Source organism: Monodelphis domestica, chromosome 1 (genome assembly GCF_027887165.1).
Source record: "Monodelphis domestica isolate mMonDom1 chromosome 1, mMonDom1.pri, whole genome shotgun sequence".
In the NCBI taxonomy this organism is placed as follows: Eukaryota; Metazoa; Chordata; class Mammalia; order Didelphimorphia; family Didelphidae; genus Monodelphis; species Monodelphis domestica.
In genome coordinates, this window is record NC_077227.1 from 362,423,673 (window position 1) to 362,450,479 (window position 26,807).

Here is a 26,807-nt window from a genome sequence, read left to right on the forward strand (position 1 = left end):
GACAGGAGGTCCTAGGTTCAAATCTGGCCTCAAACACTTCCTAGCTGTGTGACCCTGGGCAAGTCACTTGACCCCCATTGCCTAGCCCTTACCATTCTTCTGCCTTGGAGCCAATACACAGTATTGACTCCAAGACGGAAGGTATGGGTTTAAAAAAAAATGTCAAAAGGCTGAAAAAAAAATTAAATTTAAAGTATCTCATCGTAGAAACTAACAATCTAGAAAACAATTATGAAAAAAAATTACCAGAATATCTGAACATCATGACCAAAAAAAAAAAAAAGAACCTAGAATACTTTAAGAACTCTTGAAAGACAATGACCCAGGTCTCTTAGAACCAGAATAAAGTAGAAATAGAAATTCACCAGTCACTTTCCAAAAGGAATCCCAAATGAAAACTCCCAAGAGCACCAACAAAATCCAGAGCATCCAGGTCAAAGAAAAAATACTACATTCAGCCAGAGAGAATTCAAGTACCAAGAAGCAACAGTCATGATCACATGATTTAGCAGCCACCACTAATAAAACAGCAAAAAATTGGAATACAATATTCCAGAAAGCAAGAGATACAGGCAGCCAAGAATGACTTATCCAGCAAAAACAAGTATACTACCACATGGAAAAAAACCAGGCTTTTAATGAAATAAATGGCTTCCAAGAATTCCTGATAAAAAGATCAGAGCTACAGGAAAAATCTTAAGTAAAAAAATAAATGTGAAGAAAAACAAAAAATATGAATAAACAATAACAAAGGGTGAAAAAATAAACTGCTTACATTCAAATAGGGGAAGATAATGCCTGTGTCTCCTCTGAACCCTATACTCATAAAAGTTAATAGAGGGAGTCCAATTAGACAAGACTGGGAATAGTTCTGTTATGTCTTGATGATCTTAAAAATGGAAAGGGAAAAGAAATACATCTGAGTGGTGGTGGGGGAAAAGATTAGGGAAAATTACATCACATGATCAAGGTCCATAGTAAATAGCCATACAGAGGTGCTAGACGGATGCAGAGCCCAGAGACAGACCCACAGTACCCAAGCTGGATACCCCAGTGAAGGAAACTTCAAAAGAAAACCATTTAAAAAATTTAAATTTCTAAATATAAAAAATCCAAGACTTTATTGGAATAAATGTTACATGACATTCTTTTAACATTAAACTCTGAGCAAACTTGAGAGGTGATGCATTTTTTCCATTCAAGTCTAAAATGAAATATGTATGTGACCATTTAAAATACAGATAAAAGTTAGCATGAAGCAAAGCTTAAATATTAAGCAACTAAAGCAAAGAAAATTAAAACCAACAATACAGTACATCTACATTTTAAATATCACTGAATTTCATTTTTAAAGAAAAAAATGAAAATCAGGTTTGCAGTAAAACAGCTTCAGTAACTTTAGTAACTAATTTGTCAGTTTCTTTTATTTTACTATTTGTTCATTTTCCCCCACCCCATCCCCAAATAAAGAATCCTTATTCTCCCTTAAAATACCATGATTTGCAGTCCCCATACAATGAGTCTTTCAGAGTTCTGCCTGTGTAAAGAACTGCAAGTGTCAGACTAAGCCTCCAATAGTAGGTGCTATTAATTAATGCTGGTGAGAGAAAGAGACCAACTGGAGGAAAGCAGGTACAGAAGTGCACTCACTGCAGGATTGTTTTCCTAAAATGGTCACTATTTAGCCAGGGCACTTCATTTGTAATACGTAATATTCCTGCTCTTCCAGGTCTTGAGCTTACCTTCCATTGTATCAAAATGGATACATTTGTAATATCAGAAAATATCCAGGAGGCCAGGACTAGGGCAAAATTCAAAAAATTAATTTTATTAGTTTTTTGATCTCTAAGCTTTCCAGAAGCAAAAAGCAGATATATCTTGAGATGCAAAAATAAATGCTCCAGAACTTACCCAGAACCTTAAATATTCATCCTGAGCATTGAGCATTATTAAAGGACCAAAAGAACCAATTTCCAAATTCATACAGGATTGTGAAAAATTAAGTAATTTGAGCTAAATGCTCAATTATCTGATATGTTGTTTTAAATGAGGTGGGTTTTAAACATATATGTGCATGTGTATTTAGTGTGTATATATAAGTAGGTGCTACAGATTCTCTTTCTGGTTTTAAAAATAATTTGATATTACCACTAAAAAATTTCACATTTATTATAAAGTATGGCACCAGTAAATATAAAATTGCTTTAGAAATTTAGTACTTCTAATAGGTCCATCTGGTTATTGTCATAGTGTATTATGCTTTTCTTATTCAAGAAAAAGGGGGTAGGGAGAAGAAATGGTTTTCTATCTACATACTTACCAAAGGAAAAAAAAAAGCCAAACAACTATGGTCACTATCATTAGGGGATTCATGCTCCATGCATGAAAGGTTTGAAGCCATCCCTATGGGTCCATTCTTGCAGACTTCCCACAGGCTCAACTCCTACAGATGGTAGTAGGAATTTTTTCTTGCATTTAGACAGGATAGATTTCTTCCCCCAAATTCTTTCTAGATGTCTTCTCCAAAACCTAGAAAAAGTAACCTTATTTTCCAAGTGAGGTGAAACCACCATCAAGTAAAGAAAATCATCAAATCCCTCCACAGAAATAGAAGTTAATTCTGTACACATTTTTATTCCCAAATACTAATTCTCACCAGTGAGAAAAAGCCACCTCCTTACTCCTATTTATAATTTGGAGAAAAAAGGTATTTAATTATTAAAAGGTGCACAAAATGTTAAATACTGGTGGCAAATAAATAAATTTTAATATTTCTTAATAAGCAACCCTTTCTATTTAGAATGCTACATCCCTGCTTTAGGGGGGGAAAAATTCCCAGGAGATGTAAAGTTGTTCATTATCTCTCTAGTAGGAAACCTTGGTCTTGGCTAAACCGACTTACGGCTTCAAGTATAGTTTTTAGAAGCACCATTTGCTCATATCTGCATTGACTAACATAAGGATTGGAGAAAACACAAAATCTAACAAAATCTAAGAAGGTAGAGAATGAAAAACAAAAGTCTTAACAGTTCCTGCCAGCATCCCACGTCTTGATCTTTAGGGATTTGCGTCTAAATGGACTGATAAGAATTTTACAATCAAAGAAGTCTTGTCAGTTATTCTTCAGATTTAAAATTCAAGTGAGTCTTTGCATGTGTACTTCATATCATTTTCCTCCTGTTCTCATGCATTATTTATTGCAAAAAAGTTTTATCAAATATTCCCCTAATACTTTTCTTCAATTTAATATAGTAGGAACAATTTACAATTTACAAGTACCCATTACAGGTATAATGGATCTATCTCAGTCGCAGCTCTTAACATTTACTCCTTGAAGATTTGAAAAAGGGGGGAAAAAATCAGTCTCTTAATTTCCTTCAGTCTTGAAGAGCTGTTGTTTTCTTGTGGCCATACAGTGAGTTCCATGAAACCAGCCAGCCGCTAATGTCTTTGTGCTGAAATACAGGAAAAAGGAAAAAGAGTTAAGTTAAGCAGAATTATAAACTTGTATTAAAATAAAGTCTTATGTCACTTGAGATTTAGTTCTATATATACGCCAACAGATTTTGTTGGAGCACTACACATTGATGTCACCTGATTTTTAAAAAAAATCAATAAGAAATTAAGTGTATTAAGTTAAACTTCAATACTTTAGTTTTAAAGTAAACTCAAAATACAACAGATAAAGGAGAACAAAAGGTATCAACAAAGAAAGGACAAATTATTCAAGTGGTATCTTGAAGTTTCATTTTCCTGATGTGAATATAACCAAACAAGTAAAAGATTTGTTACGTCAATAGTCTTTTAATGTCAACGTCAGAACACCTAATATTCTATTTTACTGAATTTAAAGTAATGAATTCTTTACCTATTAAAAGCCACTACTGATTATAAGCCATCATTAAAAACTTGATTTTATAAAATGTTTGTTCTAATATTAACTAAAATGTTATTTAAAAGGGAATTCATTCTATTCTTGTGTATCAAGGACTGCAAACAGGACCTTCTAAAATCTTAGGCATCTATTTCATATAATATATGTATGCATACTTATATACATATATTTTACCAATATTTATCTTTCAAAGATATATTTGTGTACATGTGTATACACACACACACACACACACACACACACACACACACACAAAGATATAAAAGCTGTTAAATACAGTATAGGTACTGAACTACTTGGTACTTCTGGGAAGCAAAAGCAACACACCAATCCTACCTTGCAGCAACAATTGGTACTTAGTACACTTTTGTTGGATTGTGATATCCAGTGAGTTTTTTATTTTAAACAAAGCCTAACCATAAATCTCAAGAAGCAGAATCACAAGTGAGTGGCAAAAGCCTCTGTAAAATCAGCTGTAAACTGAAGGGTCTTTGTGTGTGTGAAGTGAAAAAGGTTGGCTGGTTGTTTATCAATCTCTTCCAACAACAGAAACATAGACAGGAGCACATCATCTAATAACTTATCCTCTAATGCCAAGCCTGAGAGTACACGGGGATATGTAGAAAGCAAGCTAATTTTCTTTAGCCACTTTATTTGCTTCTTCATTCATTTATAAGCACTTTGTCCAAGCAAAGATATCCTCTGAAATAGGGATCCTTTGCCTATAACAAATACAACAGCACAGAGCATAAGCACATTACACATTATGTAAAAGATAAATTTGACTCTGATATGAACCATCCCTATCAGAAGTGGCTTCCTCATGGATGCCTCAAAGTTATTTCTATTCCATTCCATTCCCATGGGGGAAAAAATACAGCACGAGTATTTATAATATTCCCCAAAATCCAATATGGTCATTGAATGGTTTTCTTTACATAATCTAGAACAATGAAGATTTAAGTCAAGACAGTAACACAAGAAATCAGGTATTTAAGGAAATCATTGCTATATCATTTACCCCTTCCAAGATACGATGATCCACACAAAGCTGAACTCCAAAACTGATGGACCATGAGAAAGAAATTTTTGTGAGGCACATTTTCTAATAAAATTAAGTTACATTTACTATTGCTCAAGAATAAACTAAATATCATGCGCAGAATTTAAAAAACAACCCCCCTCCCACAATATTATATTTCAAAAATTTCAAAACTGATTTATCATTTCTGCTATTTGCCAGATTGCTTGGTGTTACTGCTAACGTGCAACAGGGGCCTTGTGCTTCACCCGCCTGCTGGCTCAAGGCCTGTAAAAAAGTAAGGCTAATGTGAGATAAATATATTATAGCACCTTGTATGAGATTTTTGCCCAACCAACAAGAGATACGTTCCTGCCAAAAATACCATGAGGATATTCAGGTTCAAGGTTAACCACCACACGTCCAGCCAAAAGAATAACTAATCTGGTAAGAATATTATTTCTGGAAGCTAAGTTGATGGAAGGTCTATTATAAGTCACTGCTTCTGAAAAAATAAATTAATTGGACAGTTCAAAAGGTTTTTGTCCTTTGACACTCGTATAAGTCACAATTTTATGAAATTAGATGCTTCTTTTTTATAATTATAATACTAATTGACTTTTATTCACATAGACCTTAGATTCAAATACCTCATAGGCTTTGCAAACCATTACTTCTTTTTAACAAGAGAAAAGAGCACAAAATTAAATGTCTTGCTTGAAATCACATCCACAAAGTTAGTGATTTCCAGTTCCCCATTCTTAACAGCTCTCCTATCTTCCTTAAATACTGCATTGAGTTGCGAATTCCCATGTTCTTCTCTTGTGAATCTGTCTCTGACTTCTTCCTCTATTATGAACCATTAAGTTTCAAATTCAGTTGAAGGAATACAGCAAAAGTGCAAAAGATTCACACAGTTAATACTATGCTTAGGCAACTAAACAAACTTGTCTATTCTGGATCACAACAAATAATTTAAAGGGGAGCCAGCTAACCTTATACAGGTACAAATGTTGAAAATTCTAAACTTTCAGTTAAACTTGAAGCAGAATGTTACAGTTCAATCCTCTGCCTACAAATAGAAATAATATGCATCTACACTTCCAATATGATGACACTCTAATATAGATTCTCAAAAATCCCAGAAAGTAATCAAGTATATAAAACATATCCAAATCAAAGGCAATGATTAAATCCAAATCCCCTTTCCTACCAGAGGAAAGTCCAAAGTAGAAAGTCTAACAGAATAAAAACTATTCTTTTTCATCAAACTTGTTCAGGCCCTATGAGGTGTCTCATATAAAATAAAATTTAAGAAACTAGATTACAAAAGCATTTTGACATTACCCTTTGCTGCTCTCTCAGTTTCTAATTCTTTTTAAGTAGACCTTCAAAGATAAATTCACCAAGAACTTGTATAGGAAGCAATCTAACCCAAAACAAACAAAAAATACCCCCAAAAACAAAACCTGTAATGATGTAATGAATACAAAATTAAAAGAAAAAAGAAAACAGCAATTGAGAGTTGAAAATATTCTGAAACTACCACTTGACCAGGACTCCCATCATTACTTGTTATAATTATTCAACGGAAGGCCCTGAATACCAAACTAAAAAAAGTCCAGATTTTCAAACACAAACACATAAAAACTATCACCTTGTTCTCTGAGCAGGGCAGGTAGTATCAACTAAATTTTAATTATAATCTAAAATCTTCATGAGGTACACAGGTACCAATGTCAGTGAAAACAAGAAAAATAACTCATGAATTCATCAAGTCTAACCTAGACTATTTTGGTAATGATTAAGTGATGACATGATGCCCCCCTTCACTTTGGGGCAGGGCTTAAAACAGACAGACCTGCCCGTTTCACTGTTAACTTCAATGCTCCCAATCTGAATCCACAGTGGTCTGTCAGACACTGTAAGGGAGCAGCAGGACTCGTCACTGTCTGATGTAATATGCTGCCATTTGTTGAGACCTATGGTAGAAAAAATCAAGTTAACAAAAATAGAGCAGTTATTCTTTTTTTTTAAACTCATTTTATAAAAAAATTAATAAGTTTTTTTTAAGTGACCAGATTTCTGTTGTCATTATGAATTTATGCTGAAATTAACTCTTCGGCTTCACAGAATGTATGTATGTACAAATAAAAAAAATGATGCTACATAGAACACTAACAGAAAACAAAAGACTGTGAAGGACCTATGTATACATTTGCAGCTAAACTATAAAATAACATGGACCAATCTGTTTCCATAGCAAGACAACTGGCCTGCTAAGTTGATTACAAAGTGAACTTACAAATACAGGGAAACAGATGACTGTCATATTTTAAGTTCACTTTTGACTTGAGATTTGTTTTAACCTAAGAATTACAGAATATCAACATAGGACAGAAAGTCTTAAATATCCATGAATATGCTTAGAGCTTCTGTTGTACAAAAATGCCCTGACTACTTAAGGCCCTTTCCTCTTAATTCCAGTAACCACATAAGCATATTTTTTCATGCTTAACATTCTTATCATATGAAGTAACAGTTATTACTGAGTTTACTTGAGTTTTTCTGAATAAAATAACAAACCTCTACTAAATGAAATAAAAGTAAGTTATTTAATAAGTATTGACATTTCATGCTTTATTTTTTAAAAACATTCTATGCAAAGAACAAAATTTTCATTCCTTAGGAACTCATTTCCTCCTTCAAATTACTCATTTGCCTCTTAAAACCTATTTTGGAAAATAACTACTGCCCATAGCTAATGTGACAATTATTTTTTCAAGTACTGAACAAAAGAAATTCTGGAGAGAAAAAGGTTCTACTTCCCCCACAAGATACTCCTGACAAAGAACCTCAAAAGAAAATATTTCAAAAAACCTTAACTAGAAACAGAATTAGCTAGGAATAAAATTATTACAGATTTAGGGAGAAGGCAATCTTTTCAAAGTGAAAAATAAACCAGTTTTATACAGGAAATTTTGATTAGACACTTTATTTTCCCTAAACCAATAATAATCACAAGGGCAGAAAAGAGTTTAAGAACTCTAGCTATTACAATATTTGTTTTTACAGGTACCCCTCACACTAATGATTAGAGCTTAGTATAATGTTGAACATTGAACACTTTAAAAATTCTGTATCATTGAATTGTTTTAACTCAATTGCCATCCACTGGCTTTATAATTTTACTGACTAAAAAAGCAGTTTCTACACGTTGGCAGTATAATAAGTAAAATCTACATGTGGTCCCTGGCTATATAGACATACAGTGCAGGTAGAATATTAAATATATCTGGTCAAGAGGAGAATCATGCTGGCCCTGCCATAAATACAAAGGAAAGCCAAACAATATAAAACAAGGATAATCTCTTGGCCTCAAATCACTTCTATTCAGTAATTTTTCTCATTTCTAAAATCAGTTTATTCCTAATTTATATATAAACGCTTTTATAGCTGACATTCTCTGAGTAAAAGAGGAAAATGGACCCAATGAATGGAAGAAATTGAGATTTATTTTAATAGTGTTTGGGACAGGTTTCTCCTCACTACAATATGAGGTCATAAGTCTTTGCCCTGGAGGTAGCCTCCTATATAGGCCAGGAGAGAAAAAGACCCTTTGGTTTGGTTATGACCAGGCAACATGGTAATAGTATGAAATGACCACCTTTCTTTATAAAAGTTGGGAGAGAAGAATAAGAATTCTTCTAGAGAAAAATGCTGATTTCAAAGAAGCTACTTTCTACAGCCTACAAAGTAAAAACAAACAAAAACAATGGCAGCTATTGCTAGGAGGAAGCAAGAGAAAAAGGAGCAGTTGAGACCAAAGAATGAAAATCAGATCTACTTCCAAGAGTGCTAGAAAGGGGAAGGAAATAGAGAAGGCCAAGATCTTTGAAGTAAGTCCAGAAATAAAAATACTGAGAATACACACAGCAATTCATCTTGTAATAACTAGATGCAAAACTGCCATAAGTTTTCTCAGTAAGCAAAGGAAACACTTCAAAATACAACCCATTACACAAGGGTGAAGAATTTTTCTATCCTGTAGTAACCAATTATATTTTAACCAATATAACCAATTATATGGTTTTAAACAACACTGAATTGTGTTCTAATACACTCAGGCACATGCAAAGCTATGGCACACTGCCCTAGGTTCTAATTTGAAATTAAGTTCTTTAAAGAGAATCAAGTATTTATTTGATCAGAAATGCTACCATTAACACTGTTTCAAAACTGGCTCTTTGCTAACAATCACCACTTTCCATGGGGGGAAAAAAAGGAAAATGTCCTTTTCTTCCCTATTTGCCAGCTCTTCCTTCTAAATCCAAAAAGTTAAAGTTCTTGTGGTGTGGAAGCATCTTAGGAAAGGGGAAGAGGAATTTCCCATCAAATCTTGACCAATGTACCACCAAAATTAAAGAGTGAAGTTTGCAAGATTTACAAAGAATTCCCGAGAATTACCTATTGCTTTTCAATTGTCTTTGAATCAGTAACATAGCTTAAAATAATGAAATGCTGTATTTTCTGCTGAAATGCATCCTATTCTGAAATGAACTGATTCATCCATCAAGCAACTATTATTACATTTGATAGTATCCTATGCAGAAGAGCTCCATCATCATCCCACATTCTCTCCAATTTTACAATGGACTAAAGAAGCAGTGTGGTACTTAAAGAGCCGATGTGAAATGAAAAAATTTACCTAGAGGTCATAAGCTGTAAATCCATGTAAATCCAATAGAATTAAATACCCTTGTTCCCACCCACCCAAATCACATATTCCCCAGTAGTCTTTGCAGCTATCCTTATGGCCATCTTTGTTATTTGTAGAATTCTATCATTAGCTCTGGCAAACTTCCCTAATCTTTTCTCTCTTCAGGTTTCCACAAAGTAGATGTTTAATAAAATACTTCAAGATTCTAAAATAATCTTTAAACAACTAAATTCACTAGGAAAAAAATTGTGGTACAGTGGCAAGTGCTAGATTTGGAATTGGCATCCCAACTACAACTATCTCTATGACCTAGGACAGACAGGTCATTCAATTTCTCTGGACTTATATTTCCTCATTTGAACTAAGTCTATCTATGCATATGAACCCTTTAAAAACCATATAAGGAAAACATGAGGTGGCAATGAAGAGAAACATAATGGATTTTGAGTTGGATAACATGGGTTTACCCAAGGTTTTTATCACTTATGGTCATGATCAGTCAGTAAACATTTACTAATTATGTACTATTTGTGAAGCACTATAATAAACTCTGGGAATATTAAAAAACAAACAAACTCTCAAGGAGCTCAGTCTAACTGGAGACACGGGATTTTAGTTGAGATCTAAAAACTAGGAAGAGAGATGATAGGGAATATCCCAGGTAGCAAGGAGGAGTCAGTGAAAATTAGTAAATTTAGTAAATTACTGAACACCTCCTTGGTGTTGTTTCCTCATCTGTAAAATAAGATTGGACAACCCACACCCTAAATACAAATATAATGTGTATCCACTCCTCAAAAGCAGATAGGTATGGTCTTCCCTTTGTGAAAATATACAACCCATTCTCTAACCCAAGTTCATAGACATAAATAAATGTTTTATATAGTGTGGGGAAAAACATTAATGAGTAGATTATGAACTACTTTTCGACAAAGGCTGTCATATACATCTAGTACACTCACCAAGCCTTGAGTATAGCTTATGTTGAACAAATATTTTTTGAATGAATGAGGTGGAAAGACCTTTGCAATGTCCATTTTTTTAAGTCAAGTTTCACCTCACTGCCTTCCCTAAATTCCAGGGCCTCTTCCATCATATATTCAAAACTTTACTCCAGATATGTGATCTCATATTCCATAAGAACAGTTTTTTTTTAATGTAAAAACAAATGGAATTTTGCAGTTAAAGAATAATATGGAAACTTAGGGATATAATACTTTCCTCATTATACTAATAATAGTATGAACATTACCATACAATATCCAAGTATATGATGGAGAAATTATTATAGTATTTTTATATACAATAGATAAGCTAGAAATTTTATCTTATTTGAGAAGGATTCTTAAACATAAATGTGGATTGGTCTAAAATAAAATTCCAAGGGACAAGTCTGACAGGATTATAGTTTTATGATGGGTCATCTAATCCAATCTTATTACTACTAATATAAGGAATCCAAGGCCCTATAACTTTAAATGACTTACCTAAGGTCACATTTGCAATTAACAAAATCAGTGCTCCAAATTAGGTTGCCTAAGGATGCCAAGTATCCTATGCTACTCCACAACTTTATTTACCTTAATTCATAAATAAGTATGAAATTAATCCTTGGCTAATGCAGACAGCTTACAATGTCTTTAAAATGAAAGGATGTTCGTGACTGCTCATCAGTTATAGATTCTACGAGACATAAGTCAATCCACTCCAACTTTTATACTTAACAGGTTCATTTATAAAGACTTCATTTTTAAGTACTTTTCTGACCCCTCAAAACAAATTTTTTTCACCTAGATGAAGAAATTCTATTATATTTCACTTAGGAAAAACAACATTTCTTTCAGATTTTACAAAGATTTTTAAATTGAATATTTGCCTTAAAGGTCAGCAAGTTAAATAGTTTACAATTTGCTTTATAGACAACTACAAAGATTTTGCTAAAATATGAACTGTTTCAGATTCCAAGAGGGAAGGGACGCTTGAAAAACCTGTGATTTGCTCATTTCTATGCAAGTTTGAAAACCAGCACAACCAAGGTTAAGTCTGCTAAACAGTCTTTTCCTTAGATTTGCAGCTGAGATCTCTAAAGAATTAAAAAATGTGTAAGACTTACTCTTCTTAGCTAATGGGCAAACTCCTTTACCAGAGTTGGGTGTTCTTTCCCATTTTCTTAGAATCTTTTTAAAAAAGGGGTTAGAGGATAAGTCTTTTGTCACCTTTAAAACCACTTTTCTTTTTCAAAGTTTGCTTATTTGTTTCCACTGCCATTTTGACAGGCTATATTACAAAATTAAATATAAAGGGAAAACTACAAATATCATACAAAAGTGCTACCTAACAAATTCTTCTTTTCCCTAGATGTCACGGAAGTTTGTTATTTTCATCAGCATGAGCGTCCTTCACATTTTTAAACCTTGATGGAATCTTCCATTCTTAACAGTGGAATAAAGAAGCTCTCAGAAAATTATTTTAAATTCAGTAACTACCGATTTTGTTTTTTCCAATTTTCAACCTAGATACCAAAAATCAAGACTTGATTTGCAACTACTTAGTCTCTCTTTAAAAGGTTAAGAAGGGGGCAGCTGAGTAGCTCAGTGGATTAATAGCCAGGCCTAGAGATGGGAGGTCCTAGATTTAAATTTAACCTTGAACACTTCCCAGCTGTGACCCTGGGCAAGTCACTTAACCCCTACTGCCTAGCCCTTACCACTCTTCTGCCTTGGAACCAATACACAGTATTGATTCCAAGATGGAAGGTATGGGTTTAAAAAAAAAAAGGCTAAGAAAAATACCTGTACATACATGCATACATATATATACACACATATATATAAAATGTACACGCCAGGTATAGTAAAAAATGAGCTTTACTATGAATTTCTAGTTAAATAAATTCTAGATTTTTAAAACTCTGAAGGGAGTAGTTTTTATTAATAATATAAGGCCTTGGGGAAGAAAAGCAGGGAAGAGAAAAACCTTATCTTGATTTATAAATTGGGCATTTGTGCACATGGGAAATAAAAAAGAAAATAAAGGAAATTTTAGAACATGAATAATTTGGTTATTCTTTTGAACTTTACAGTCAATTTTTCAAAATGACCATGTAGCCTAGGAAGTTAAACACACCTACATAAAAACTTGTATTTTGACAGGAATTTTAAGTTGTCCTACAAATCCTTTGTCAGAGATAGTCACTTTAACACTTAATTCTACCCAGTCACTGGCAAGATGCTAAAGAGTAAAATGGAAAATGAATTAAGTAGAAAAATAAGGACTAAAGTATCCAGAAATCAATTTGATATGATATATAATTCAGTTGACTAATTGCTATGGGTCTACTTTTATCAAACCCCTCAAAGTGTATGCTTCAGTTGAGAATGTTTATAATCAGTTCAATTAAGAAATACAGTTGGGACTGTTAGGTGGCTCAGTAGACCAGTTCTAGTGACAGGAGATACTGGGCTTAAATATGCCCTCCAACACTTCCTAGCTTAGTGACCCTTGCCTAGTCCTTACCATACCAATACTGAGTATTGATTCTAAAACAGAAGATAAGAGGGTTAAAAAAAAACGTAGTACTGTCAATTACACTGATAACCTGTTTGTTAATTCCCTCCTTTGGAAAACTCATCCCATTTGAGATAAATTATGAGAACATCTGATGGGAATTGGAATCAGCATTAGAAGCAAGAGTGCCCAAAACCAGAAATACATTGAAATAAGCAAAGTAAAAAGAATATATATGTATCATAACTTTCCTTTGGTACCAACAATCTTGTAAAATAAAATCCCATCCAAAGGTTAGCATAGCAACTCATGCATGCATACTATAATTCAGCTTAATAATTTATGGCGCATAGTACTTATTAAGTACTAGTTGATCAATTCAAACTAATAGTTCACTCCAGGTCAGATAACCTCATTTAAAATTATTCTAGTTATTCAAAGGTCTTATGCCAATCAAAAATGCATTAATATTAGCATAAACACTAAGAAATCACAATTCTAATGAGCCTAATGATGATTGAAAAATGTTAGTCTCCTAAAATGACTGTTTTATTTCCTATTAGTCTTTGATCATTAAAAGAAAAATAGCAGCATCCAAAATGTAACACTTTGACATCAGTTCTATGTATATTGCCACTATACTTTGTTTTTATTTGGTCTGATATTTCCTTGAACCCAAATTTCAAGATACTCTAGAAGCAACATTTTGCGTTTAATAGCTAGTTCAAACTGAAAGTATATTACTTCTTATAACCTATTGGGTGAAATTAGCCTGGTAGTATATAATTGTCAAGAGAATAAAGATAAACCATAAAGTTCAGCGTGATCACTATTTAGTGTTCCTAGGGTATGAAAACTACTGAAGAAAGCATGTGCCTTTTACATTGTATTCTCATTCTACAGCATTGTTTTAATAAAACTAATCATCAAATGATTGTTATGTGAAAGTAACTTCAGTCAACAAGCATTTATTAAGCACTTACTGCACCAGGTATTGTTCTCAGAATAGGTATTTTTAAGAAACACACATTAACTCCCTGTCCCCAAGAGCGAATATGGTCAAGACTAATGGTCTGGAGGTTCAGTTAATATACTGGTAGGTATACAGATTTGGGACTATTAGATTTAACTGTCACTTTGGACGTCTGCCTCTTGGGTCATAATCTGTGAAATGATCACTAATAGATGATTTATAGTTATCAGCAATTGTTGAACCCCAAATCAGTTCATTCCTTGCCTTCAAACTACACTGAGAGGTATTATCCTTTCATTCTTAAGTCAATTTGGAAAGCAACATTTTCAGAATCAAGAGATTCCCTTTCCTGTCTTGACCTGTTTCATTCTTAGCTTTTAGCTGTTCTCTGTAATTCTTTTTATATTTGTTTGTCCCTGTCTTTCACTCTCAACATCTTGCCTGTAAAGCAACTTTTCCACTTTCTAATCAGCGGGGAGAAAATATTCAAGTAACTGAATTTATAGAGGCAGAGGAAATAAAATTAATTTTTTTTCTATAACATTCCAAAGAGAGCTTTAAAGATACATTCGCTTGGATTACCTAATCCATAATACCTAATCTCTTTGTGGCAAAGGAAATTCTGGCTGTAGAAGCAGAAAACAAGATAAAACACTTAAAGAGAAAATGCTACAAAAGTACAAACTTGACATATTTACTGTAACAAGCCATTTCAATCTCATTTTAACATTAAACTTTAGATGAAAATATCCTAAAGGAAATAATCCTTATTGCCTTTATATCAGAGGCAATCATCAAACATCAATTAAAACTGAAAATATGTGGCTATGACTCTTTGCTTACCTCAGACAAGACACTACATAAAACCAGAATGTTAATTCATTATGACAAGTTTTTTCCTCCCTTGCCCCAATGTATTGGCACACTATATAAAATCATTTGTATGGTCATCACTGACACTTCTATTTCAATCCTCCAAGTTTTTAAACAAAATTTGTTTCACATTAAATGTCTGTCAAAACACCTTTGCTGAGGTGATAGACACTGGGTAATCACTAATATACATGATGTATCTGGGACACTATTGGTTTTTTCAATTGACAGTTAAGTGACCACTTTCACCCTCATCAAGACACTTAGGTTCAAACAGTCCATTTCAAACCAGAACTCTTTAAAATCTTGTGTTGAAAAGTTGTCATTAATAAATTTTTCTATTGATCACAGAGCAATCAATAGGACTGTGAGTTTTTAGGTTTCTAAATTATCAACTTGCTTTAATTATAGGATCCTAGATTTAGAAGTGGGAAGGATTGTAAGGGCATCTTAGACCAATCCCCTCATTTTACAGAGAACTGGGGCCCAAAAAGGTTTTGAGTGACTCTCAAGGTCACACGGAAGGTAAAGTAGCAGAGCTGGGATTTGAACCCAGGTTCCAACTCCTGAGATCCAAAACTCTTTCCACTGCACCAGTTATGACAAAGATTTATAAATGCAGCGCAAGTAATAATTCCTGAAATATTGTAGTTGTTTCTGTTTGCAGGAAAGAATACATGTTATAGAAGTGAAACAACATCTCACAATCAAAATTTTTCAACTTGTGTGTTTACTACAATCAAAAAGCATTGATTTGAGTTCTCCTGGAAGTTACTTAAATTATCCAGCAGAAAAATATGGCTTTGTTTGTGCATAAACACTGTAAGCTTAAGGAAACTGGTATCTGATCATATCCAGATGAATAACTACCAGTAGGCAGCACATTAAATATGTAATGATAGTAAGAAAACAGAAGTTTCAAACTGGGTTATTTGTAAGTCCACAAAAGTTATTAAAGTATCTAATTCTATCATACTATAGCACTAAAGAGTCTATTTTTAAAGTGTCAAATCCTCCGTTACTCAAAATTATATAATGTGCCTATTTAAAAAAAACAAAAAAACAGCTAAAAAACTATTCACTTAAAACTACTGCCTTTGCATGAAGCAGCTTGGGAAAACTTGATACATAACTTGCTCTGATACATAGGCAAGTGAAATTTCCCTACCAGGGAAAACCTGAAAACAGGAGAAAACAAAATCAAATGGGCATGAGCAGAGAATAACAAAAGAGGAGCTGAAAAAAAAAAGCCCCAAATTATATTGGATAAATGACCAAACAGACCAGGAGACTAAATTTAAATACCTCCTTGTGAAAACTTAGCAAGTGTTAAAAAATTAAGACTATCCAATTAGAATTAAAATTCATACCTTATAAACATAGAAGTATAGTGGACCCTTCTTTGTACTATACAAGATCCAATTTTAAGGACTATGTACTGAATGTACTGAATGTTATATCATGAGCCTATTAAAAAATATTGTGGCAGAGCAAATGAGAAATTAAATTTTTGATCTGTTACTATCTCTAAGCACTATATGAAAAATAATCATTTTCTGATATCCTGAAATTTATTTTCAAAGCTTTTTGAGAAACACACACAAATAATTCAGATTTAGTCAATTTTATTTACATTTTTTGTACATATCAGAGCATTACACAATTACATTTTCTCACTTTCTGACCTGCAAACAGATACCTTAAACGGAAATAGTTTTCAAAATTATGAAATTAGGTACATCCAAAATGCAACAATTACACATGACAAATAATTCACAAAGTGTAATTTACTAGGACGTATCCTAAAAATTTAGGAACAGTCAGTCAGGAGAAAATCTGACCAATTTAGCAATCAATTATTTACATTTTTTTCTTTCAAAACAAACCTCTTTATCTAAACTCCCAAGTCAGAAGCTTGGAAGATTTTTTTCAATGGAAGAAAAACAGGAAGCTATGATTTACAACTATGCAGCATTGACAGCCCTTGATCCCAAACTCTTGAGCAATTTTGCAGCCTGCCTCTAAACGGTGAGCATCCACCCCCTATTTCAGCTTGTCAAAAACTGAAGTGTCAAACTTATGCCCTTGTGTGCATAGAAAGGCTTATGTGTTCATTAATTTATAAAAAATAAAATAAAAAAATAAAATAAAAACAAGTGGTCAATAAAATCCCAAACATTCCTACTGGACCACCCCCACTCACAGCTAGTACTACCATCCCCCATTTCAGTAACCTGTGTCACATAATAATAGGCTACATATTTGGAAGAAACTGATACATATTCCCTGCAAATAAATGCCTTTCAATTGAGGCTGTTATGGCTCCTATGCCTTGGGGTAAGGTTGAGGAATTTTAAAATGCAAGATTTTTATTTGAAAATATTGCTAACCTCACATTAAGAAAAAATTTGATTGCCTGTTGAATTGGTTTAGTTTGCCTGTCAAGAAAGTTATCAAGAGATCAGTTTTAGTATTTAAAAAAAAGTAGCCAACTGAGTGCAACTTCTTTTTCTCTTTTCAATTTGGCCAAGTCTACTTTGTGTAAGTTATTTCTAACTAGCCTAATAAAATTTGTGGAGCCTCTAAACTTTTCTTGCCTACCTTACTGTCCATGTTCACGTTTCAAATTGTGTCAACAGGGCACGCACTTCGGGAGTCAGCTGCTTTGCAGCCTTAGCTGCCTCTGTGATAGCCTTGCGATACAAGCCCTTTCTCTTCTTATTAAAGCGTGACTGGAAGTTTTCTAAAAAGGGGGACAGTTGCGATAGTGCAAGGAAAGATGTTGTTGGAGACCCAAACCATGAAATACGGGCCTCCTGTCGGACTAACAGGCCGTTATCTTTTCGGCTTACAGTTATAGTAAGAATACGGGCTGGCCACCATGGGAAGCCATAAATCTTGGCCCAGACAATGTCCCCTACACATATGGTCCTGCCATCTGGTGTGATACATTTAGAGACGTTTTTGGAAAAGACTTTCATTTTCAAGGAATTACTGAGCTTTTTCTCTTCCTTTGAAGAGGATGAAGTGGAAGAGGTGGAAGGTGCATGCATACTGCCTGGAGGAAAATCAAAACTTTCAGTAGAACTACACTCTGAATTGGAAGATTTCAAATCATCTGTGCTATCAATGCTACACACTGATGCACTGGAAGAGTCAGATTTCTTTTGATTTAGGGTCATGTAAACAGTGATATTGCTTTTGCTGCCCTTTTTGCCCAATGTCTGCTGTTCCTCCTGCTCATCAGGCACATGTACTTCACTTGTGTCCTGAACCTCACTGCTGGCCTCTTCAGGCCCTTTTGAGGGACTCTGATTTTCTGAAGGGGCCTCACCTGCTGAGCGGGTAGAGGTGCAGCGAGACTGGGGTTTGGGTGCCATCTTGCCACTCCGCATTTTCTCAAGTCCAGCCTTCAGAGAAGAGTCGTTTTCTTCATTTCTATATCTTTGTGGCTTCAAACGCAACCGGGGTGGAAGGGAACCTGAGCTGGTATTCTGAAACCGCCGAGTGAAATGAACCTTAGAATGTGCATTTTTGGAAGTGGAAGTTTCACTCTGTTTCTTTTGTGCCTTTTCTTTGGCCATTTTCAACACTTCCCGAGCTTTTGCATGATCCATGTTCTTACTCTGGAGCACTTTTTTAGTACTTAACTGAGCTTTTGAAGTATTTGCCTGAGCAGACACTTTAACTACTCTGCCTCTGCTATGAGCAATATTTGAAACTTTGACCACAGCATTTCTTTTCTGACTTTCATTTTGGTTTTTTCCATCCATTTTATGGTCAGTTTTAAGTTTTTTATTCACAGTAGTTACACTTTCATTTCTTCGTTTTTTGTTATCATCATATTTGGACGAGTCACTTGCATTGCCACCTTTTTTAATTTCCTTCTTTTCTGCAACAACACTGTTTTTACATTTGTCACACAGGACTTGTCTGGGTCGTAGTTTGATAGCATTCATTATAGAAGTGGGTTCCTCCCTGTACATTTTCCTTTTGGGGCGTTTAATTTTCCGAGGAGGAGGCTGAGGTATTGATTGGTTATATGTGTCCCTGATAAACAAAGGGGGAGGATAAGGTGCTCCTTCATGAAAGAGAGGAGGTGGTTTAGAAGTCCATAGGCTTTTAGCAAGGCTAGGTTCTGGTGGCTGAATGGGAGAATGGTCATCAGGACCAGCACCATTCATGTCACACTTGATTTCTGTCCCTTCTTGGAATGATCTACTTTGGAGCTGCATGGCTTCAGGTTTATCTTTGTATTCTCTTTTGGGGAAAATTGTCACAGGGATTCCATGGGGCCCAAACCTTTTGGGAGGAAAAAAAGAAATAATTAAATTAATGCTTAAGGAGTTATTTCAAACTTCTCAAAATCTACATTTTAACTTAAGATGGCCAATCCTGGAAATTATATAAAGAACCATAACAAAATGTTTTAAAAATACATTCATAATAAAAAATTTCTTTCTTATTTACTAGAGGAAAAAAACCTGCTCACTCCAAACACAGTTGGCTAAAAAATAATCAGACTTCCTAGGTTACTCTAAAATTAAAACCTCTTCAAGTAGACCTTTAAAAATGATTGATTTTATACATGGTTTCTCTTCCACAACAATGATGCTTAACTTTCAAATTTTGTATTACAATGGAAAATTACATTCACTGAATGAGCTGGTAATATAGCTCTCTTAAGTACTACCTATAAATTTAAAAAATATCATCTAACAGCCTTATTTCATTGTAACATTTCCAAGATTACACCTTTGACTGCTCTCAACAGAGAATTCATCCCCAGCTTGCAAGTTTCCTAAATTAAGTCCCTTGAGCAAAAAATACTATATGAAATATTTAACCATCCGACTACGTTTGTATAAAAATAAAATCAGAAAACTAACTCAAAGCAAGGATACAGCCCAAACCTCTAAATATGAATTCATAGTAAAAAGGTGCTAACGCCTCCTGAATTAAGCAAAAGTGAGGAACAATTTTTTATTTTTATTAATACTTCAAATACCAGTGGAAAGTAATTTTACATAGAATGTTTCCAATTTTGAAATCCTTGGACTTCAAATACACCAGCTTCCATCCCCTATCACTTAATGCATCTCCTCCACTAAAAACACTGGAAACATGGAATCACAACAAATACTATGACAACCAAAATCTCTCCATGGAGGGAAAAGTCTACGTGTTTCACTTACTAGAAAAAATAGTTAATACAATAAATAGCTAATTTTATGTAGGACCTAAAATTTTACAAAGTACTTTATATATATTATCTTATTTTAGCTTTACAACAACCTTATGATCTAAATATTTCAAGATTATCCCTATTGTAAAGATGAGGAAGAAAACCTAGGTTCCACAGGGTTAAAGGATTCTCCCATGATTATATTGCTAGAAAGCCACTCTACCATACTGGTGTGTTTCAAACAACCAAGATAATATAAACATTTTGAATGTTCCCTTGGAGTTTTTTATGTCAGAACTTAATCCTTGCCACCTGATTGACTATGTGGATAATAATATTCCAATCTTGAAATCTGGCCCTTACCTACTTATTTTGTTAGTCAATAAACAATTATAGGGGGTAGCTAGGTGTTGAGAACAAGGCCTAGAGAAGGGAAGTCCTGGGTTCAAATCTGAACTCAGACACTTCCCAGCTATGTGACCCTGGGCAAGTTACTTGACCCCCATTGCCTAGCCCTTACCACTCTTCTACCTTGGAACCAATACACAGTATTGACTCCAAGACAGAAAGTAAGGGTTTATTTTTTTTTTTTAATTATAAAGTGCCTAGTATACGCTAAGTGCTAAGAATACAAATACAGCTGCTCTCCCCTTTACAATTTAATGGGAGAAAGACAACACAAAAAAGGGAAGTCAAAGGGGGGAGAAGGGTTAAGTATACATAGGCAATTCTGTACAGATATCCATATGAACCTGATGACTAAATCTCACACACACACAAAAAAAACATTAACAGGTTATGAGGCCTTGTTTAAGACTGGCCTACCAAACTTATCTGGTTAAGAACCTGAAGGTCTTCAAATGAGAATACTATATAACAAGCCATTAGATACAAGTTATTTCACATGGAAAAAATAGTCTGGGATAGCTGGTCATAGTCTGGATGTCAGTTCCTTAAGAAATATTCCTGATTGTAATCTCATCAATCAATCAATCAATCAATCAATCAATCTCTCTACCATTTTAATAAAGAATATACAAATTGCTACATTATTCAGAGGGTTCTCAAGAATATAGAAGATAAATGGTTTAAATTTTCTTACTATATTAAACAATAAAATCCATGCCTGAAAAATAGTACATAAAATATAAAACCTTGATATTTAAATTTCCAAAATATACCTTAGGTTGACATTTCATCCTGATTATAACCTTAGAATGCAATTCAGTAAGCTTTTACATTGGTTGTCATTTACTCAATTGACTACAGATGGAAAAGGAACTAACAAAACTTTTGATAAGTTTTTTTCCATGTTCATTAAAGTAAAGAAATCATATGGGCAAAACTTTAGGGAATTATTTTTCGTAAAATGCATAAATTATCATCTCTAAAATCTTTTGAACATTTTTTGAAGGATATTTTGATATTAAGAACTTTCCCATATGAATTTACCCTTTTAACCTGAAAATAACCTCACCACTGATTTTTAACCATGGAATCTAAGAAATGATCTATGCCTATCATGAGTTTCTAAAATAACACAATTAAAATTTCAAAATAACTATTAATAGCCTAAGCTCTTCCATGCCACTAATTTTGTAATGTTCCATTAAAGAAATAGACAACCTTACTAATACATGGAAATGACAAACTACATTTATCTTTTATAAAGCCTTTTATATTTCATATCAGTTGATATTCAAAATAAGACTAAGAGGCAGTAGGAAATTATTGCCCTCATTTTACAGATAAATTATGGTTCAGAGGCAAATACGGTCCTTTCAATATATCATGTTATGCCCTCTTATTATTCAGATATTTTAAAGAAAAAAATTCTATTCCACTTTGTAGTTAAAACTACCATGCTACCTATTCTCACAGTAATTACTAACATATTATTGCTCACCATAGGCAAATAATAACAATTGGTCTTCTAGTGAATCAATTAACTTTCAAATTTTTCAGAACATGAAAGGGGAAAGGGCACCAACTAATTTCTCTAAATAACACAATCTTAAGATTAGCTCAATATTGTAACCCTTTTCATTTGAAATAAAAATACAAGCTCATTATCCATTATTCTAAGAAAGCAAAAATTCAAATGATAATAATTTTCCTGCAATTTTTAAACCATTTACCATATGATTTCTATTCATTAGATGAAAGTATGACTGGATTCTCCAAATTATTACAACACATAAAATGGTTCAAAGTACTAGCCTACTGAGTGAGACAAGATCAATCAGTAAATGGAGAAGAGCTCAACAACAGAAAATTGGCTCCCATGTGACAATAAAATTTTCATCCATGGCAACTGAAGACATGCAGGAGGGTTTTGATCTTTGTCAATAAAAAGAGTATTCACAATAAATTACTTATCTTTCAAAATATTAACTCATTATTACATAGCATGTTATGATTTACCAAACTCTTCATTCTTAACCACTCTGTGATAGTAGTCCAAGTATTGTATCATTCTCCCTATTTTTACAGATGAAGGAATAGACTTAGAGAAGGCATGGGACTTGCCCAGTATCAGAGCAAGGACCTGAATATCACTCAAAGTCTTCTTTCCGACTCCCAGCAATTTCCAGTATCTCCATAATGTCATGTTGTTAATATTCTCAGAAAGCATATTAAAAGAAGAAAAAAAAGGCATTCAATTCAGTATAAACAGTATTAAGTGCCAAGGACCTGGCTTTCTCCTGGAAGGATGCACAATCTTGGTGTAAGTAAATAAGCACAAAGCAATTTTTAATTAGGAGAAACTCATTAAAGGGCCCTGTATTAAGAGGTGGTACTTGACCTAAGCCTTGAAGGTAACTAAATATTCTAAAAGGGCAGAAAGAGGTAGAACATCCTAAGTACCTGCAATAAGGCCCAGAAACTGCACAGAAAATGCTCAGGGGAAAACATGTAAGGCCATTTTAACCCGTGTTGTTTGGGAAAAGGAATACCATGAATTAAGTCTCAAAAGCCAGACTATAGAAGGCTTCCACAATGCCAGTCTGAGTAGATTTTAGCCTAGAAGAAACACCACTTAAAGATGTTTAATAGGAGTAGCCCAAATCTTAGTATTCACTGTCATTAATATGCACTGTAATAAAGATTGGAAGCAAGAAATCCAGTTAATTCTACCAGTTTAAGTTAAAAAAAAAATTGATACTAGGTTAGTAGATGTATGATCAATAACAGAAAGGAATATGGAAGAATTTAAAAACTTTAGTGACCAGATACTCAAAAACTGGAGTTTTAGAAAAGCTAAAATTACTCGTATCAAAATTGTTTCTATTTAAACATTTCTTAGAGAGCTTACTTAAGTCCCCCCCCCCCCAAATAACACTACAGATCCACTGACCAAGCATAAGAAAGAGGTTCAATAATAATCTTTTAAATCTCTAACTTAAGTCTTTATTATTCCCAAGGTATGTAAGGACCGGAAAAGAATGACCTATTTTGCCAGCAGCTAAGTTTTGCTTCATCTTTATAAGGATGAAATTACATGTTATATAATATGAACATCACTTAATTACTTAAGTTGTATGGAAAGTTCTAGACAGATTGCCTTCTAAATCCAATTAAGACCCTTTAACAATCATATAAAGTATAACTCAAAAGACAAATCACCAGGTGGTCTAGTACTGTGGATTTGATCATTCCAAAGATCTAGTACTAATAGAGATTTATAACCATAAAAAGTAGTTTTTAAAAACATGTTATTACCCCTTAAAAACTCAAGTCTCCTGCCTTCTATAGTGTTCCATTTTAGGACAAATGGCAAAATAACGGAAAGGCACACATGGTTAAGTGCTTAATATAGGTCAAATTTCCTTCAGAGCTCTACTTTTAACGCAAGATGAAACATGCCCTTGGGGTTTCTGTTTTTTCCTAAGCTATCTTGTACTTTAAACAGTATTTGTCTTCTATAAGAGCCCATATTCAGAAAGGAAAGGCTTATACAAATAAGACATTTATGGCAAAGCTAGGGGTAAAGGCCTAGAAGTGATAGAAAACCCAAAGAAATGGAATAATGAATTTATAGGAAAATAGAAAGACTAAATTTTAAATGGTTAACCATTATATGTGATTTTTTAAAAGTCTATATATAATGTACCTATAGTCTTCAACTAAGTCAATTAATTTAAAATCCAATATTCCTCCTGGAGGCAGCTTTTTCTGTCCAGTTATTAAAAATGAGTAAATTCTAAAACTTTAGTGTTAACTTGGCAAAAAGAAAAGGAAGAGGTAATCCAATAGATGGGCAATCTCATTCCTTCCAAAGGGTGATTATTTTCCCCCCAAGCTAGAATTCCTGTCAGATATAGGACTATAATTCCAGCCCCTGGTCTCCTCCTCTTGCATACCCATAATTCAAGGTAACTTACAATACTGTTACTTTTGTAGACAGTATGTAACACTTGAAATATACTTAATGACATAATGGCAAAAAACAAAAACTAATCAGCCAATAGGACTATTCTACTCCTTTAAAAACCACGGACGTGTGCTCCTGACTCAAATTCTTAAGTGGTATTGATGGTAAGGTACAGGGTATGGTCAAATTGCTTATTAGCATTAGCCTGAAAGCAACCTCAATCCAATCATACTCTCAGACCTGGATCTAGTTTCCTTAAGTTCCCATTTAGATCCAATTTGTCCAGGCTGAACTGATTTGTCTTTATAAGGCTTCACCCCAATTACAACTCTTTTTTTCCTCTAGTAAGCACAATTTTCTTTTGAAGTATCAAAGTTATTATAAAGAAAGGGGCAGAGGTTAGCAATCAGCTCAGAGCTCAAAAACAATGTTGGTTTTGCAGACTTTCCAAAGGTAGTAGACCACACCTCTCCTTCCAACAAATAACAGAAAGATCAACACAAGGCAAAAGGATCATGTTTTCCTCCCAGAATTTACTTCTTTTAAGTCAAAGTACAAAAAGCAAAATTAGCTAGGTAGAAAAGTAGAATTGCATACTAAGACCTTATTTTAAAATTCTCTCTAGATTTATTCCCTTTCAAGTAGTCTTCTATAAACTGCCTCATGTAGAAGTACTAAAAAATAATGATAAACTTTACCACAAAATTGATTGGAAGAATATAAAGGTAATCTTGACTGTATATTTACCTTCCCATGAAAAGTCAAGTATACCAGCATTGGGCCAAAAAAATTACTGACAATTCATGTGTCAATCATGTTCTCTTATCATTACTAATAAAAACTCAAAATTTCTAGAATTGCAATGGCCAAATTTCACAACTAAATTCATTTACAAATATTGGGGGGTTGGGAGGGAGATCACTATTTAAGAATGTTATTAATCCAGACCTATACCAAGGTAACTAGATGGCGCCACAGACTGAGCACTGGATCTATTGTTAGAAGATGGGAATTCAGATTTTTTATCAAAACACTTTACTTGTTGGAGACTGGTAAACTTAACCTGTCTGCCTCAGTTTCAATTGTAAAATGGTATCCCATCTACCTCCTAGAGTTATTATGAGGATCAAATGAGATAAATAACACTTAACTCTGCCTGATACAAAGTAAGCATTATATAAAAGCTAGCTATCATGATGATTATTTTTGTTATTATGACCTTAGCATGATGGAGAAAGGCATTCTGGTAAGCAAAAATAAATACAACTTTGATCTTGACTGGAAAGACAGAAAAGATAATATATATAAAGTACTTTGTAAGCCTTAAAGTAATCTGTATGTGCTATTATTATTAGTGAACTATACTAGCATAAGATCAAATTCAAACAAAGAAATGTGTTAAATGCCACCAAAACAAAAATCTAAGAGCACCAGATAGATAAACTAGGCATTGTGAAGTTACTGACCTTAGGGAAAGCTAGGGAGAATGGAGAAGCAAAGATACTCTTTTTAAGAGATTAACAATAAATTATTTATTAAGTGCCAAATGAATGGTAAAGAGAACTATAATAATTCAGAGTGGGACATTTTAAGCTTTATTCAAAAACACGGAGTAAGGCTTATAAGTTTTCCTAATAATGATCTCCTATTTCCTACTATTAACCCCTTAGGAAACCAGAGGGGCAAAAATATTATCATGCCTAACTATTTAAAAGGGGGGCAGCTGGGTAGCTTAGTGGATTGGGAGCCAGGCTTAGAGATGCGAGGTCCTGGATTCAAATATGACTTCAGACACTTCCCAGCTGTGTGACCCTGGGCAAGTCACTTGACCCCCATTGCCTAGCCCTTACCACTCTTCTGCCTTGGAGCCAATACTGACTCCCAAGTATTGACTCCCAAGATGGAAGGTAAGGGTTTAAAAAAATAAAATTAAATAAAAAAAATTTTAAAAGATACAAAGAAGTCCTGAGTTAGGAGGAAATAGGAACCTTCCAATTTTCACTCCACAACCTAATTGCACATGCCATGAACTAATCATTTAATTTTCAAAGAAATGTTTTGCATGACTTCACCTGTATAATTGATATCATATTGCTTGATTGCCTTCTCAATGGATGGGAGAAGGGCAAGAGATTTTGAAACCCTAATTTTTTTTTATATTAAAAATAAATTTGTTAATACTGAAAAGATATTCTAAATTAATCAATTAAATACAATTTAAATAAACAAAATGTCCTAAGTTCAGTGAATGGGACTCC

The 26,807-nt window shown here is 33.7% G+C and overlaps 1 protein-coding gene across 7 annotated transcripts in view; it reads right to left on the minus strand.

Moving 5' to 3' along the window:
• Positions 1–1,088: 1,088 nt before the first annotated feature.
• Positions 1,089–26,807, minus strand: part of PWWP2A (PWWP domain containing 2A) — a 35,525-nt gene continuing 9,806 nt past the window's right edge. For 2 of the 7 annotated variants that reach the window (XM_007473961.3, XM_016427991.2), the window contains exon 2: positions 16,598–19,291. In XM_007473961.3, the coding sequence (XP_007474023.1) occupies positions 17,605–19,291 (1,687 nt within the window). In that variant the 3' untranslated portion in view covers positions 16,598–17,604. Of the gene's footprint in view, positions 3,456–6,773; positions 6,899–16,597; positions 19,292–26,807 lie in introns of those variants that run through there. The other 5 variants (XM_016427990.2, XM_016427989.2, XM_007473962.3 and 2 more) reach the window with 5 other exon arrangements.